The sequence below is a fragment of the Chanodichthys erythropterus genome, chromosome 4 (assembly GCF_024489055.1).
Source record: "Chanodichthys erythropterus isolate Z2021 chromosome 4, ASM2448905v1, whole genome shotgun sequence".
Lineage (NCBI taxonomy): Eukaryota > Metazoa > Chordata > Actinopteri > Cypriniformes > Xenocyprididae > Chanodichthys > Chanodichthys erythropterus.
Genome location: NC_090224.1, coordinates 22158461 through 22174386, shown reverse-complemented (window position 1 = coordinate 22174386; position 15926 = coordinate 22158461). Strand labels below are relative to the sequence as shown.

Here is a 15926-nt window from a genome sequence, read left to right as displayed (position 1 = left end):
TATATATATATATATATATATATATATATATGAAAAATAATATATAAATAATAATTTTGTTGTTTAAAAAATATGTAAATAAGAAAAAATGTATATGTATATTATATATATATATAATATATGAGATATATATATATATATATATTAAAAAAATAAATTTATATATATATATATATATATATATATATATAATTGTTAAAAGTTGAATGAATATAAAATAAGAATAAATATAAATAATTGTATTATTTAAAAAATATATAAATAAGAAATTTGATATATGCATATTTTTTACAATGCATTGATAAACATTATACATATATATATATATATATATATATATATATATATATATATATAATTATTAAAGTTTAATGAATATAAAAATAAGAAAATATATAATAAATAAATAATATAAATAATAATTGTATTATTTAAAAATATATATAAATAAGAAATAATTGATATATGTATATTTTTATGACACACATATACACATATATACACATATATATATATATATATATATATATATATAAATTTTTATGAATTCAATTAATTAGATATGCATTTTGATTAACGTTTAATTAACCCATTAAAATAGAAAAAATAGAAAAAATTTCAAATAAATAATTGATATACGTACATTTTTACAATGCATTCAAAAATCCACTGATAAATAATTTTAATGTTTTTAAACATGCAAAAAAAGATTTCATTAATATTGACTGCAATCTGTTCGTTTCACTAAAGCAAAACATTTACAAGAGTTTGACTGATTTTAGAAGGCATATAATTGATAAAAATAAACAAATAATCACAAATTACTTAAATTTATCATGACATTTTGCAATTTATAAATATTTTTCAAGTTTTCTTCTCTCTGCATTGCATTACGAGCAGCATTGTGTCAGTTTGTTAACATTATCTGTGGGTTAAAAATGGACTGAAACTACAGATGCAACAGGAAGAATTCTAGGAAAACAAGTTGAATGGTTGAGGTTTCCTCAGGCCAAGGTAACGTCAGCTACAGTACATTTCTCTGGGATATAAACCCGATTACGGCATCATCAGAATCCCAGTGGAGAATTAATAAAGAGTGGATCAGAGCGTATTGTTCAGCGAGGGCATCTGCGGACAGATTCAGATTTACACAAAGCCCATGAAAACAGCCTACACTCGCTTAAATATTATAGAGTGAGGGCGACGAGAGAGACTGAGAGGACAAGAGAGAAAAACAGACAGGAGAATCCACTCTTCATACTCAGAAATCACTTATTAGTGCTCATACTTAAGAGTAGAGAGTCATATTTATACATATTAGGGCTGTCAATTTAACTTGTTAATTAAATTAATTAGTTATGGAAAAATAACATGATTAAAATGATTTAACACAATTAACGCACCCGCCCCACCCCAGACCTACGCAGTTCATCTTACATTTCATACAGTTGCTGATGAACATGAAGCATGTTTCATTTCTGAATGAATCCGTGTTTTGAGCAAATCAATCGGGTGAATCAATGATTCAATGACTCATTCATAAAGAGAGTCATTTAATTCATTCCTGAATGAATCAGCCGTTTGAACAAATCAAATGAATAAATGACTCAATCCCTGCATCCCAAAATGACTAATGTCACATACTATTTATGATGGATTGTATGCACATTGAGACGCACCCAAAGACTTACTCATTTAGACATTTACCGCCACCTACTGGTAGTTTTAGTTTCTTATTTAGAGTATCATTTCATAAAAATAAAAATCATGTTTTGTGGATAGTTTGCACAAAAAATTGACTTTCTTTCTTTTTTAGAACTTAAAGAAGATATTTTGAAGAATGTTGGTAACCAAACTGTTTTGATCTGAACTCAAAGCCTTAAAGTTTATGTGTAATAAATGGTATTTAATAAGTAATTTCTGTTTGATGCTTTTCTCATTTAACACAATAATGACTTTAAATGATCTTTTTTGGGTAATTTCTCAGCTAAATTTGATTAATCTGTGATTAATCCGATTAATTAATCTGGCAGAGATTCAGCTGTATGGATACTAGGGTTGGGTTCATTTAATTCAAATTAACTGTATAGAAAACATTCACAAACAACTTAATTATGATCCAATCAGCATCCGCCATGATTCACCCCAAAGTTTAGAAAGAAAAGCCAGAGTTTCCTACTGGTAATTATGACGTTACAGTGACATTAATGTATCATTCTGACATGACCTGAAGGCATGTGACTGTTCACATCCACAAACTAGACACAAACTGGAACTAAACTCATTCTATAATAACTACATTGTTCAGCACAGTTCGCTCATGGTCATATCAGTCACATTTCCAATCATAATTTTTTGAAAAGATCTCATACGGAAGCAGTTTTGTTGCTAAGAACTACTTTCCTCAAACTCAATCTCCCGCCGACACAGACTCATTTCCACACTGAGGACACCCTGACCTTTAATGCCACCTTCTGGCCTCCATCTGGCCATTCAAAGACCCTAGAGTAGATCATCTGCTTTATTTCACCATCATCCATCAAGCAGAACCACTCCAGAACTAATGAAACCCTCACCGGTCCTGGCTGAGACCAACTCACCCAAACGCTCCAGTCATCTCAGATCAAAACTGCTTGAAACTGGAAACTTTCTTTCCCCGTATTGCTGAATGAACCCGAAGGTCCACAGTGGCAAACTGCATACTATTTTTGAGGCGGTAGTATGCAGTATGCATGCAGAAAACCAACACTAAATATAGCTGCAAGCAGCAATTAAGGGGCCAAGCACAACAGAAACAAACAAGGAAGCTAGCAGAAGACCACCAATGTCATAATGGACTATGAGACAAAGACACTGCATGTCAATTTTGAAGTCAATCAGACCAAACGGTACTGTATTTAGAGACAATTTCAAGTTTTGTTCAATTATAGTGCCACCAAGTGGCGCAGTCCCACCGCTTATTTTGTGTGACCTACATAAGCATGTCAAATATGTATAAACACGACCCACACCTGACTTTGATTGCATTTATTTGCCGCATACTATCAAAATTGACACTTGATCATTAGTGTTTAGTCAACAACCTATGTTTATGATTTTCCCGCACTGGTTTTGTCTCAATCGGCGGTTTCGAAAATATTCACGAATGTTGTTTAAACGCTAAATCACAACATTGCACTTACCAAAAGGCGAAACCTAGCATGTTTGGTATTGTTGTACTCGACTCGGGAATCCAAGGAGATGACTCCCATGAATAGAAGTCAACCACATCCAAAGTTATATGTAGGGCCCTATAATTTCCGCGATCACGGAATCGCGGAATCCATTCATAAAAATGGAATTTAATATATAACGCGGAATGTCACGGAATTTGTCAAATTTTTGTTGAATGATTTAAAAGCAGGTCAGTACACGTAAATTAAATTGCGATATAGACTAGTGACTGATTATTAAACTGCAAAAATTTAAACATGAATCCTGCATGTCTGTGTGCCTCTGAAATGAATGATGCGGAAGCGCAGTTTCACTTACCTCACACGCCTTACACACAATCGCGCAGGCGCACGCACACTGAAGCATGTGCGCCGCTCGCGGTGTTTTTGTCCTCTGTCGCCTCACTATATGAACACAAAAATTCATCTCCAGAGCTGCTCTGAAAGTCACTTCATCAGCATTTAACCGCTTCGTTTGAGAAAACTACCATCATAAACAAAACTCAAAGATCTAGGCAAACCGTCAAAATAAAAGTTTGATTTAACTTGACAGAAACATATTACTGTTGTACAGTAGAATTTAGATAAATTATTGTAACAATAAATTAAAATATATTTTTAAACAATAATCTCAGTGTTTCTTCCATGTTTTAATTTTAACTGTAAAGCTCTGTTGTGCAGCAAATTCTTTGACAAAGTTAAAAGGTATGCATTCATTTGATTGCCAGAAAAATTTAAATACACTATAGAACTTCTGCAAAAAAAAATCATAAAATTTTTTTGAATTAATTAATATTGTTGTTTTTAAAAATTCAATTAATTAGACATGCTTTTTTAAACCATTAAAATGGAATCCAGAAAACAGAATTCAGAAAATTTGAGGGGAAAGAATAAAACGTAGGGCCCTAAAAAATGTAATTTTTTTTGTTAAACTTTTATTAAATTGTTGGTAAATTGGACAAGATTCATTATTAGACATGCTTTTTGATTACTAAAATTGAATTTAACCATTAAAATGGAGTCAAAAAATAAATAAAACGAAAAAAAAAAAAAAAAAAAAAACGTAATCCAGAAAAATTAAAACGGAAAAAACGGAATTTGGGAAAAAATTAAACGGTATATGCATGTAAAAAAAAAATTCACCACTAGGTGGTGCTAGTCTGAAACTTCTCAGACTCCTTCAGGACATCGTGCTGATGACCCATACAGAGTTTAATTCATGCGTTTGTAAAATACAGCATTTTGTGACAAAATTCAAAATGGCTGACGCCCAAAATGACCGATATGAGAATAATGCCATAATGCCCTCAATCAAACCACTTAATCACTATAATTTTGGACAAAGCGTTCAGAAGCAAAAATTAGCCATTTTTCCTATCTCTGGACCAGTAGGTGATGCTGCGCCAAAACGCAGCAAGTCTCTTCAGGTCATGCTTGTGATGACATGGACCAATATTGGTCTGTATACGTTGAGGAGATAGAGCCTTAATTCTATTTTCAAAAGCGCTACGTAAAATTCGTTCACATGTTTTTCAGAAACGGTTTGACAAATCAACTTGAATTCGGCATGGTCTGAAGATGATCTGGTTCAGTTTTCATGAAAATCTGAACAACGGCCTAGGATGAGAGTTCGAAAAAGTAGGTTTTTCAGGAAATTCAAAATGGCAGGAAAATTTTCACAACAGAAATTACTTGCAATCGAAACATCTTGAGCCAAGGAATCAGAGGAATTCTGTTTCTAACCCTGATGGTTAAACATGAGTGAACATTTGGACAGGTGGTGGCACTAGAGGCATTGATCTAGAGACTGCAAAATCAGTGTGGTTAATGTTGAGACTGACCTTTATCAGTGTGCCAAATTTCATAACTTTCCCACAAGCGGTTCTATGGGCCGCCATAGACTCATAGAGCAGAAGAAGAACAACCATTGGATGCAACAGGTGCCTACACACCTTCAGTGTTTGGCCCCTAATTATCTGTAGGTATAATACTGTATCCCAAAATGCAATGCACTTTACTTGACTTTTCATTTCTGGTGTGATGAATACATTTTTTTTTACAGCAGCTACAGTCAAGCGCTTGAATTATGTGGAAAGTTTAATAGGAAACGGATGTTGTACCTCATGTGTGCGGATGCTGTCGCTCGGCTCGGCCAGCTTGATTGGCGTAGAGCGCTGGGACACGGTCCCGTCATCCTCACGGTCATCCTCTGAGTCATCCTCAGAACTGCTGGAGATCTGCTCTTCAGTGGGAGGAGGAGGAGCGCTGGCGGCCGTCTTCCTCTGTAACACCCCGTCCTCCTTACTGGACTTGTTACTGAAAACACCAACACAAAAAAAATTCAACGGTCGCAAAATGCATCAACTCATCCTTGCCTTTCACATTCATACAAAACACTAAGAGCCGATTTGAATATGCAAGCTGCAAGAAGGCCTTGTCTTGCTACAATGTTAAAGGTGCCCAAGAACCAGTTTTTACAAGATGTAATACAAGTCTAAGGTGTCCCCTGAATGTGTCTGAAGTTTCAGCTCAAAATACCCCATAGATTTATTTTAATAAATTTTTTTTAACTGCCTATTTTGGGGCATCATTAACTATGCACCGATTCAGGCTGCGGCCCCTTTAAATCGCGCACTCCCTGCCACCGAGCTCTCGACTATATTACAGTGCATTTACAAAGTTCACACAGCTAATATAACCCTCAAATGGATCTTTACAAGATGTTCGTCATGCATACTGTACGCATGCTTCGAATTATGTGAGTAAAGTATTTATTTTGATGTTTACATTTGATTCTGAATGAGTTTGATAGTGCTCCGTGACTAAAGCTAACATTACACACTGTTGGAGAGATTTATAAAGAATGAAGTTGTGTTTATGAATTATACAGACTGCAATTATACAGAATTTACAAATATCACTAAAAATATCATGGATCATGTATTATTGCTCCATCTGCCATTTTTCACTGTTGTTCTTGCTTGCTTACCTAGTCTGATGATTCAGCTGTGCACAGATCCAGATGTTAATACTGGCTGCCCTTGTCTAATGCCTTGAACATGAGCTGGCATATGCAAATATTGGGGGCGTACATATTAATGATCCCGACTGTTACGTAACAGTCAGTGTTATTTTGAGATTCGCCTGTTCTTCGGAGGTGTTTTAAACAAATGAGATTTACATAAGAAGGAGGAAACAATGGAGTTTGAGACTCACTGTATGTCATTTCCATATACTGAACTCTTGTTCAACTATGCTGAGGTAAATTAAATTTTTGATTCTAGGGCACTGATTTAATCAATGCACTGATCAAGGGTATCAGAGTTTAAAATTAAATTTAAGGCTTTTTAGAACCTACATATCTATGGTAACATCCTAAACTGTAAAATTACTGTAAAAAACATGATTTAAACAACTTTACAGTTCAAATACAGGTTGACAGAACAAAAAAATATTTCATAAAATGATAAAAATCTCACATTTTAACCTTTAAACCACATTTTTTAAGAGAAAGGATGTGAAAATTATAAATGATTATATTTCTACTCCACTGGTTAACAAAAACCACAAGTACGCTGCATACAATACATGGCACTTATGCAGCAGAAATATAGCGGTTACCCTGGTGGTAACCCTTATATACAAAGAAGCTGCGCTAATTAGAATGGCGAATTTCTCTGAAAGAAATACCATAAGGTAAACAATATTATCATTTATCAACAGTAGTCATTAGATCATTAGCAATCGGCAGTCACTTGACATAAATCTGTGGTATTCAGTGATTGCGAACTGCTTTGAAAGTGTGAGCCTAATTTTCAAAACTTCTGAAACTGTTTTATGGAGATTTTGTCTACTTAACGTTTTCGTTTTTCTATTTATAAGTGATGTGTAATAAAGGAATATTTTAAGACTCGATTAACAGTGCACTGCCATTCAAACATCTGGGATCAGTATGATTTTATGTTTTTGAAAGAAATCTCTTATGCTCAAAAAATTGTTGTTTTTGCCATTGGAGATTCAGCAACGGTGCTCCTGATTATATATTCAGCATCATTGTTTTTGAGTGGCCGTGAAAACAAAATCCTGTAGGAAACAGTGCCGGGAACAGAGGCTCAGGCCACATGGATCTGAATATTTATAATATAAATGCATATTAAAAGCAAAAATCAACTTGTTTTCAAGTACATAATGTCAACCTGTGAGATTCCCGTTCACACCTGAACAACATCAGACAGCTGCTGCTGCACGCTAAATATTCACACGCTAGAAAACATGAGCACATGCAGGCAAGCGCGTCAAATCAGTGATTGGTTTTCCAGCAGAGAGGGTCACTGTCTGGTTTGTGTTTTTCTTAAAGAGGGCATATTATTTTTCACATATTGATATTATTGCAGCTCCTCTCTTCCCAGTCTGTCAGTAACGCTCTGTTTATTTCCTGTCTCTGTGAAGCCCCTCCTTCTGAAAAGCACAATGTGCTCTGATTGGTCGGCTGGAGCAGTGTGTTGTGATTTGTGTTTGGGAAATGTCGCGCCCCTTACCACAACCGCCAGTTTCAACACTCTACTAACTAACTCAAACAGGCCCCGCCCCTTTATTCTGCATATGAATTATTTAAATGAGGAATATTGTGAAGAAAACTCAAGATGGAGGCGTTTCAGAAACACTGACACTGATATAGAGAAGAATTGGAGCTTTTTCATGCTCAAACAGCAACATTACACACTAAAAAGATGAACATGGAAAAAAGCAGAATAAGTCACACAAAAACATGGTGAAAACAGCTTTTCTAACAATAAAGAGGACCATGCACTTGATAAATTACTGAGCAAATATCTCAAACTCACACCAACACAGACTTTGCGCTCTCGTCTGGTTTGCGAACAGTAAACGGACTGGGATCGAGCCCGACGGTCTTCGGCATGAACTCCCTGAAATAAAAGACATTAAAGAGAAAGCATGAATATGAATCTTTTTTTAAACTTTATAAAGTAAATTAACAAGCTTCCAGGACGATAGCAATATGCATTCGTCGTACGTCCAAATAGCGATGACGTTCTACAATATGCCACGACTACAACGCATAGTACATCTTGGCATTGATTTCTACGTCGCGGAAGTTTTGGATGTACGACGAATGCGTATTGTTTATTTAAATATAGATATTTAGATATTTATTAGATACATTAAATATTTACTTGAATATTCATTTAAATAAATAAACAAACAACAAAATCAATACACCAATATTTACTTAGGAATTCATTTAAACTTTACCTAATATTTACTTGAATATTTATAATTAGATATTTATTAGATATATTAGATATTTACTTGAATATTCATTTAAATAAATAAACCAAACAAATCAATAAATCTATATTTATTTAGGAATTCATTTAAACTTTACCTAATATTTACTTAAATATTTATAATTAGATATTTATTAGATATATTAGATATTTACTTGAATATTCATTTAAATAAATAAACCAAACAAATCAATAAATCTATATTTATTTAGGAATTCATTTAAACTTTACCTAATATTTACTTAAATATTTAAATATAGATATTTAGATATTTATTAGATACATTAAATATTTATTTGAATATTCGTTTAAATAAATAAACAAACAACAATATTAATAAATCAATATTTATTTAGGAATTCATTTAAACTTTACCTAATATTTACTTAAATATTTAAATATAGATATTTAGATATTTATTAGATACATTAAATATTTACTTGAATATTCATTTAAATAAATAAACAAACAAACAACAAAATTAATAAATCAATATTTACTTAGGAATTCATTTAAACTTTACCTAATATTTACTTAAATATTTATATTTAGATATTTATTAGATATATTAGATATTTACGTGAATATTCATTTAAATAAATAAACAAAAAAAAATCAATAAATCTATATTTATTTAGGAATTCATTTAAACTTTACCTAATATTTACTTAAATATTTAAATATAGATATTTAGATATTTATTAGATATATTCGATATTTACTTGAATATTCATTTAAATAAACAAACAAAAAAAATCAATAAATCAGTATTTACTTAGGAATTAATTTAAACTTTACCTAATATGTACTTAAATATTCATATTGATATTTACTTGAATATTCATTTAAACAAACAAACAAACAAAAATAAATAATCAATATTTACTTTACCTAATATTTACTTAAATATTTAAATATAGATATTTATTAGATATATATTAGATAATTACTTGAATATTCATTTATACAAATAATATACAATAAATAAAATAAAATAATTGTTTACTTTAATATTTAAATTTATATTTAGTATTCATTTAAATAAATAAATATTTACCTTAATATTCATTTAAGTAAAAAAAATACAAATATTTATTTTAGTTTTTCCCTCAAATATATGATATATGTATTAACGTGTCACATTATATATATTTATACACACAGTACTGTGCAAATGTCTTAAGCACGTCACTATTTTCACTCCCAAAAAAAGGTTTTAAGCCAGTTATTTATATCTTTTGCTCTAGTGTGTCAAATATCAGTTCACATTTCCAAACATGCATTTTGCCATTAATTGTAATTATTCAGTGAGATTTTTGTAGACTAAATCCAGAAGAATCCTTGAAGAAACCTTCCTGCAAAGATACAGTACTGTGAAGAGTTTTGGGCACTTGTGTAAAAATGCTGTAAAGTGAGGATGCTTTCACTGTTATAAATAGATTTTATCAATTAACTTATATTAATTAAATCAAATCAACCACCCTGTGCGTTTGAAACAGCTTTGGTCAGGTACACTTGTGCATCGTTTTTCAGCTAGCTTTGCAAGAAGGTTTCTTCAAGCGTCTTGGAGACACGGCCAAAGTTCTTCTGGATTTAGTTTGTCTTGTTTCATTTTTGGGGGGTGAAAATACTGACGTGACAAATGCACAGTACTGTAAGTTTATTTATATATATATAATATGTGACAGCATGAAAAGCACTTGTTGAGAAGCGTGTGTTCATGTACAGATGTGTCAGCGCTGACCTTGCAGAGTTAGTCATGGCGATACTAAAAGTGTCGTCGAAAGAAGTGAGCTCGTACGGCTTGAAAAACTCTGTGTAGATGTCGATGCTCTCGTCATATCTGTTCACACGCTTCACCACGACCTTCTTTCTGTTGCTCTCACACTGGGCTGAAAAGGACAAACACATTCAGAAAACATTCAATGGTCAGAAAAACATGGTCAGATCAAAGTGTCTGAATAATTTTTGGTTCCAAATTTGCTCAATTTTACTGTATGAAGAATTTTTGGGTATAATATGTGACCAGCCACGGAAAGTAGGGACACAAGTCGGTTCTGGGGCATTTTGAGTTATTCACAGATTCTGAAAGTGTAGTCTCCAAGCTTTCCAGCGATGTGTGACACATGGAAATCATTTGAAGGTAGGCACTCAAGAAAGCTCTATAGGGAGAAAAAGGCCTCTAAAGTTGCAGTTCTCGCCTGTTCTCACCTGCTGGGAGTGACAATAGAGCTCATTTACATCTCATTTAGATAAGCCATACCCCCTGTAAAGCTGCATGGACCGCATACTATTAATAATAAAGGTTAATGTGCATTGTAAATGTCAGTAATTTATCTTTTTTGACTTTTATTAAAATGATTTAGAGGCTGAAATATGTGACTTTTTTTGTCAAAACTCTATTTGAACTTGTGCATTGTAGATTGTTGTAAGACACTTTAAAATCTGCCCATCATTTTTAATGTTATTATTTTAATGTTTATGTAAAGAAAAAGTACATATTGATGCTAATTTTATGTTATTTGCTGGTTTTCCACATGAAACTTGGTGAATTGACTTTTTGAACAGGATTCTGTGATAACCGTGATCATTTTGGTCACTATAATCATGAAATGTTCTCACATGAGAAGCCTGTTAAAGAAGAATAGGCAATCCAGGAACTAACTGGACTAACAGAGGCCAGAGATCGCTAACTATGGCTATTCAAAACACTTTTCAAGACAATAAATACACGATTGAGACGATGAATGCATGTATTGACTGAATTTGTGTCTGAATAGCGCTGGCTCCGTGGGCGTGGCCGCATTAGCGGATAATGAGCTGAATCACGGACTTCTGACATGGCTCTCTTTTCATACAGATTACATAAACACAGAAGGTTTGTTCTCGATTTGACTTACACGATTTAAAACCTGACATTTCAACGTTTTTTCAGACACAAGTATAATTTTTCTGTGATTAGTATTCACTAAGTTACAGTTCATTTTCTGAGAACTATCAGACTTCGTTCAGAGGGATACGAGAGATCACGCATCATGTTAGTTTTCTTTATTTTTCAAAAATCTGTTTTGTTAAGTCTGTTTTGCTGCAATGTGAAAAAATCCTGCAAAATGCGCCGGCGCGTTACCCGACTCCAGAGAGGTAATGTCTTATTATGCCGCTTTCATCGTCTTCAGAATCAGTGAGCGCTTGTTCATAAGCATCCGGCTTGTCGAAGAAGTACTTCAAAACATTTTCGGTGTAACGGCCACGGTTCTTCATTGAATGTTGATATCAGCTAGAGCCGGCCAGAGCGCTGCATAGTAAGTAGCCACGCTTCCCAGTATGGAAATACACACAGACAATGACACGCCCCTACTGCGTGCTAGAATCTCCGAAAAACAAGCCGATTTCAACCTCAAAATGTACGCTTTTAAATAGACCAATACTGCCATCTCAAACACGGAAAGGCTTCTTCATGATCTCAACTAACAGATTCTGCAAAAAAACGAAAATCACCAATTTTGGGTTTGGCACAATGTTTGTAGTTAATATGTAACCACACGTCTCTCATATCGCTCTTTATGGCTGCATAAAGTGATCACCTTCATCATATGGTAACGGGAGGAATGTCAGCACTCCGTCAGACCACCAGTGCGTGTAACTGCAGGAGAAAAACATCATGAAATGAAAACTGTACAATAGTGATTTTGGGAAGTTACACTAGGGTAATACTATACTATTGCTGCAACTTCCCAAAATAACATGGTGTCACTATATAATATGGAAGTATATGAACATCATATCAAAGTAACATGGTGTCACCTCAGTACTGTTCCCACTATTTTTCAGTGATCATTTTCCAGGACATTTTCAACTTTACCACAACAGGAATAAAAGACTGGGATCACGTAAAAAAGTAGCCTAATATATTGCTCTCTAAGTCTGTAAAAGGTGTAGCTACAGTTTATTGCCATGATTTGACTATGAAATCAGTTTTAATAAGAGCTCTTAATCATACATTACCACTATGGAAGCTTGTTTCTGCTAACAGAATAAAATGTTTTAAAAAAAAAAAAGGTAATTGAGACTTACTTTACATTTTTTGAGTTTACGTCTCACAATTCTAAGAAAAGACTTAATAATTGCAGAATTGCGTGATATAACTTCTGGGCCCGGTTTTTCAAAAGGTTTAATCCGGATAAAATTGATCCGGATTTAGTAATCCTTTTTTTGCGATCCGTGATCACGTAATCCATCTTACTTTTGGAGCCAGTTTTTTAAAGCAACATCGGATTGGATCAATCTGATCCAGATAGGAACTTTTCAGGATCACCAAATCTGGATTCCCAGTGCTCTACGGAGGCCCTAAAGGGACATGTTGACAGAAAGAATATGGGTTTTGAATTAAATATATTTTTGTTGGATATTTACAGCTGTTTAGGGATTGTTTTATGGCACCAAAATTTCTTTTTACTTCACAGTAGGTTACCGAAAGGCTAAATATGTAGATTAATGTCTGCATTTAATTTATTACTTTAACAGTTAAACTAATCAAGAGCAAATGTGTATGTATATTACATGATAAAAATGTTGTATTTTTTGACTAGTTTTAAAGTTTTACTACATTTTCCTCCTGGAATCCACCTTGAAATCCTACCCCCTGTTGGGATCAGGATAATCCTGTTTTTTTGGATCAAAGTGATCCAAATCCTACAAAAAAGTTCTGAAAAACCCAAACTAAAGGTTTGATCCGGATCAAAACCAAGATTGGATTACGTGATCTAATCCGATTATGTAATCCGTTCTTTCTTTTGAAAAACACATTTTCAAGATTTGATCCAATCCGTTATCCAAAATCCTAGTGGATTACTTTTGAAAAACCGGGCCCTGGAGACTAAAGGGTTCCTGATGGTTTCACCTTAATTCTTAATTCTGCTGACCCAATGAGCATTTTGCTGTCCATTGGTCATGCTTTAAGTTTGCAATTTCTAGTATTGCATCCTTCTCATGGGCATTTATTAGTTTTTGACCTTTCAATCTGTGTTAAATCTCTTTTTGGCTCATTTTATCTGTAAAAGAAAACATACACACCTGAATATAAGGCGTTTTTCATTGTTTCATGAACAATTATATATCACTTATAAATGATTAGGGCTGCAACGATTAATCGTTTGCAAAAATATTAAAATATTTATGTTTATATGTAATATATAAAAAAAAAAATTATATATATATATTTATAATACATGCATATATTTCTAAACTTTATACCTGTATGTGTGTGTATTTATATATACATAATTATTATACACAGAATACACACATATATATCACGTAAACACAGACTTTTATTTTGCAAACGATTAATCGCGAGTAATCGTTGCAGCCCTATAAATGATTAAATACAAAATTAATAGTAGTTATTATTATTGATTGGTTTGGAAATGGTAAAATATGATCAGAAAATCAACTTACATAATAATTATGCATGCACATGTAGTTAGCAAGTTACTGAATTACGTAGATGCGTTAACATTCGCTGCATGCATCTGAGCAGTTAATAACATTAGCTAACTGCTGCAAGTAAAAATACTACTCTCATGTGTCAAAACTCAGCATTCCTGAACATCACACTTTCTGCAACTAATGGGGATTGTTTTAGGCAAGTAATAAACTCTTTGTTCTCGACTAGAAAAAAAGGCAATAATTAAAAAAAAAAAAAAGTGTCAAATTTTCCAGGTTTTCAATGTTTTCCAGGACGAGTATAAGTATTTATATAATATATTAATAATAATAATAGCATATAATTGTGTAGATATACTTTTCAATTTTAAATTCAAATTATTTTTTGCATTACAGTAGTGAGAATTTGAGGTGAACATGTTTCATTTTTATAAAAAAAAAACATTAATGCAAAAATCTTAACAGGAACTAAAAGTATATGTTTCTTTCTTGTGATTTTGGGATAAAATTCAGCATGACTCGAACTGAATAAAAAAAACACGCAAGCGTGTCCTAGAACACGAATGGTCAATGTACAATTTCTTTAAACGGGTTAGTCGGATTCCTCTCATTTCATTTTGTGTCTGATAATAGTCGAACCATCAGCGCAGGTCTTTGTCACATCCTCCATTATGCAAGCGTCATCACAAAGCCACGCGCCGTCCGACTGGAGGACACTAAACTGGGTCACGGGACGCACAGACCATGTCTTTAACATCATGGCAATAAACGAATAAAACTGCAGAGAGCCAGAAGCTGCAGACGGCAATGAAATGAGACGGAAAAACCATTTTGATGTTTACACGCTTTACGGGTAACCAACCAGTTCATAGTGCTGTTTACTAAGGGAACATCAGTAGCACTAGAGATCTTCTAACTGATCTTACTTATAGTTTCCACCATGAAATGACTGTCAGATCCATCTTTTTCTGTACAGTAGTGGTGTGTAGAGAAGCTCAGACCTGTGTCGCTGGAGCGGGAGGCTCATGGTGTTACTGTGGTGAAGGTAGAAGTCTGTGGGCAGCTCCCAGAGGTGAGGCTTCGATTCGGACGGCTGGAAGACCTGCAGGAACAGGTTTATAGCGTCCTGTCGGTCTGCATCTGAGAGAGAGACACATGCATCACATTTTTAATAAATAATAGTTATTTCTGTTTGACCAAATCTTAGTTTAAGCTGCATTTTATTTTCTTGTTTTACTTCACTTTTACGTTACTATCCAAAGCAGCTTGCATCGCATTCAAGGTATATATTTTATTAAGTATTACCCTGGATTCGAACTCATGACTTTGTCCCTAGCGTCATGATCTTCTGTTTGATTTTATATTTACATTTATTAATTTGGCAGATGTTTTAACCTAAATGCATTTAAGTGCATTTTATTTTTTTATTTAATTGTGCTTTATTTATTCTATAATGTTATTAAATATAATTTTATTATTTTACATTTACATTTCATTAGGCAGACGTTCAATTTTATTACATTCAATATATATTTTTTATATTAAAATAAATAAATTATATATAAAATTATTTTATATTTTGTTTATGTATTTTATTATTATTATTTTATTTTTCAATTTATTTATTTTTTTATTGTATTTTCTTTATTGTAATATATTTATTTTATAATTATATTCAATATTATTTTTACATTTATACATTTGGCAGATGTTTTAACCTAAATTTATTTCATTTTATTTTATTAATTCTATATTGTTATTTAATATAATTTATTATTATTATTATTACTATTACATTTATATTATATTTCACCATTTGGCAGATGTTTTAACTAAAATATATTTAACTATATTTTATTTTATTATTTATTTTATTTAAATGCATTTTATTATTCTATAATGTTACTTAATTTTATTATGATTATTATCGTTATTTTACATTTACAATATATTTAACCAT

The 15926-nt window shown here is 32.6% G+C and overlaps 1 protein-coding gene across 3 annotated transcripts in view; it reads right to left on the bottom strand.

Annotated features, from left to right (window-relative positions):
* The window catches only part of fig4a (FIG4 phosphoinositide 5-phosphatase a), a 77975-nt gene that overhangs the window by 10478 nt on the left and 51571 nt on the right, over nt 1-15926 (bottom strand). For 2 of the 3 annotated variants that reach the window (XM_067384524.1, XM_067384525.1), the window contains exons 17-21: nt 14968-15106; nt 12106-12164; nt 10266-10413; nt 8057-8140; nt 5333-5528 (exon numbers count right to left, since the gene is read on the bottom strand). In XM_067384524.1, the coding sequence (XP_067240625.1) occupies nt 5333-5528; nt 8057-8140; nt 10266-10413; nt 12106-12164; nt 14968-15106 (626 nt within the window). Of the gene's footprint in view, nt 1-628; nt 3618-5332; nt 5529-8056; nt 8141-10265; nt 10414-12105; nt 12165-14967; nt 15107-15926 lie in introns of those variants that run through there. The other variant, XM_067384526.1, reaches the window with a different exon arrangement.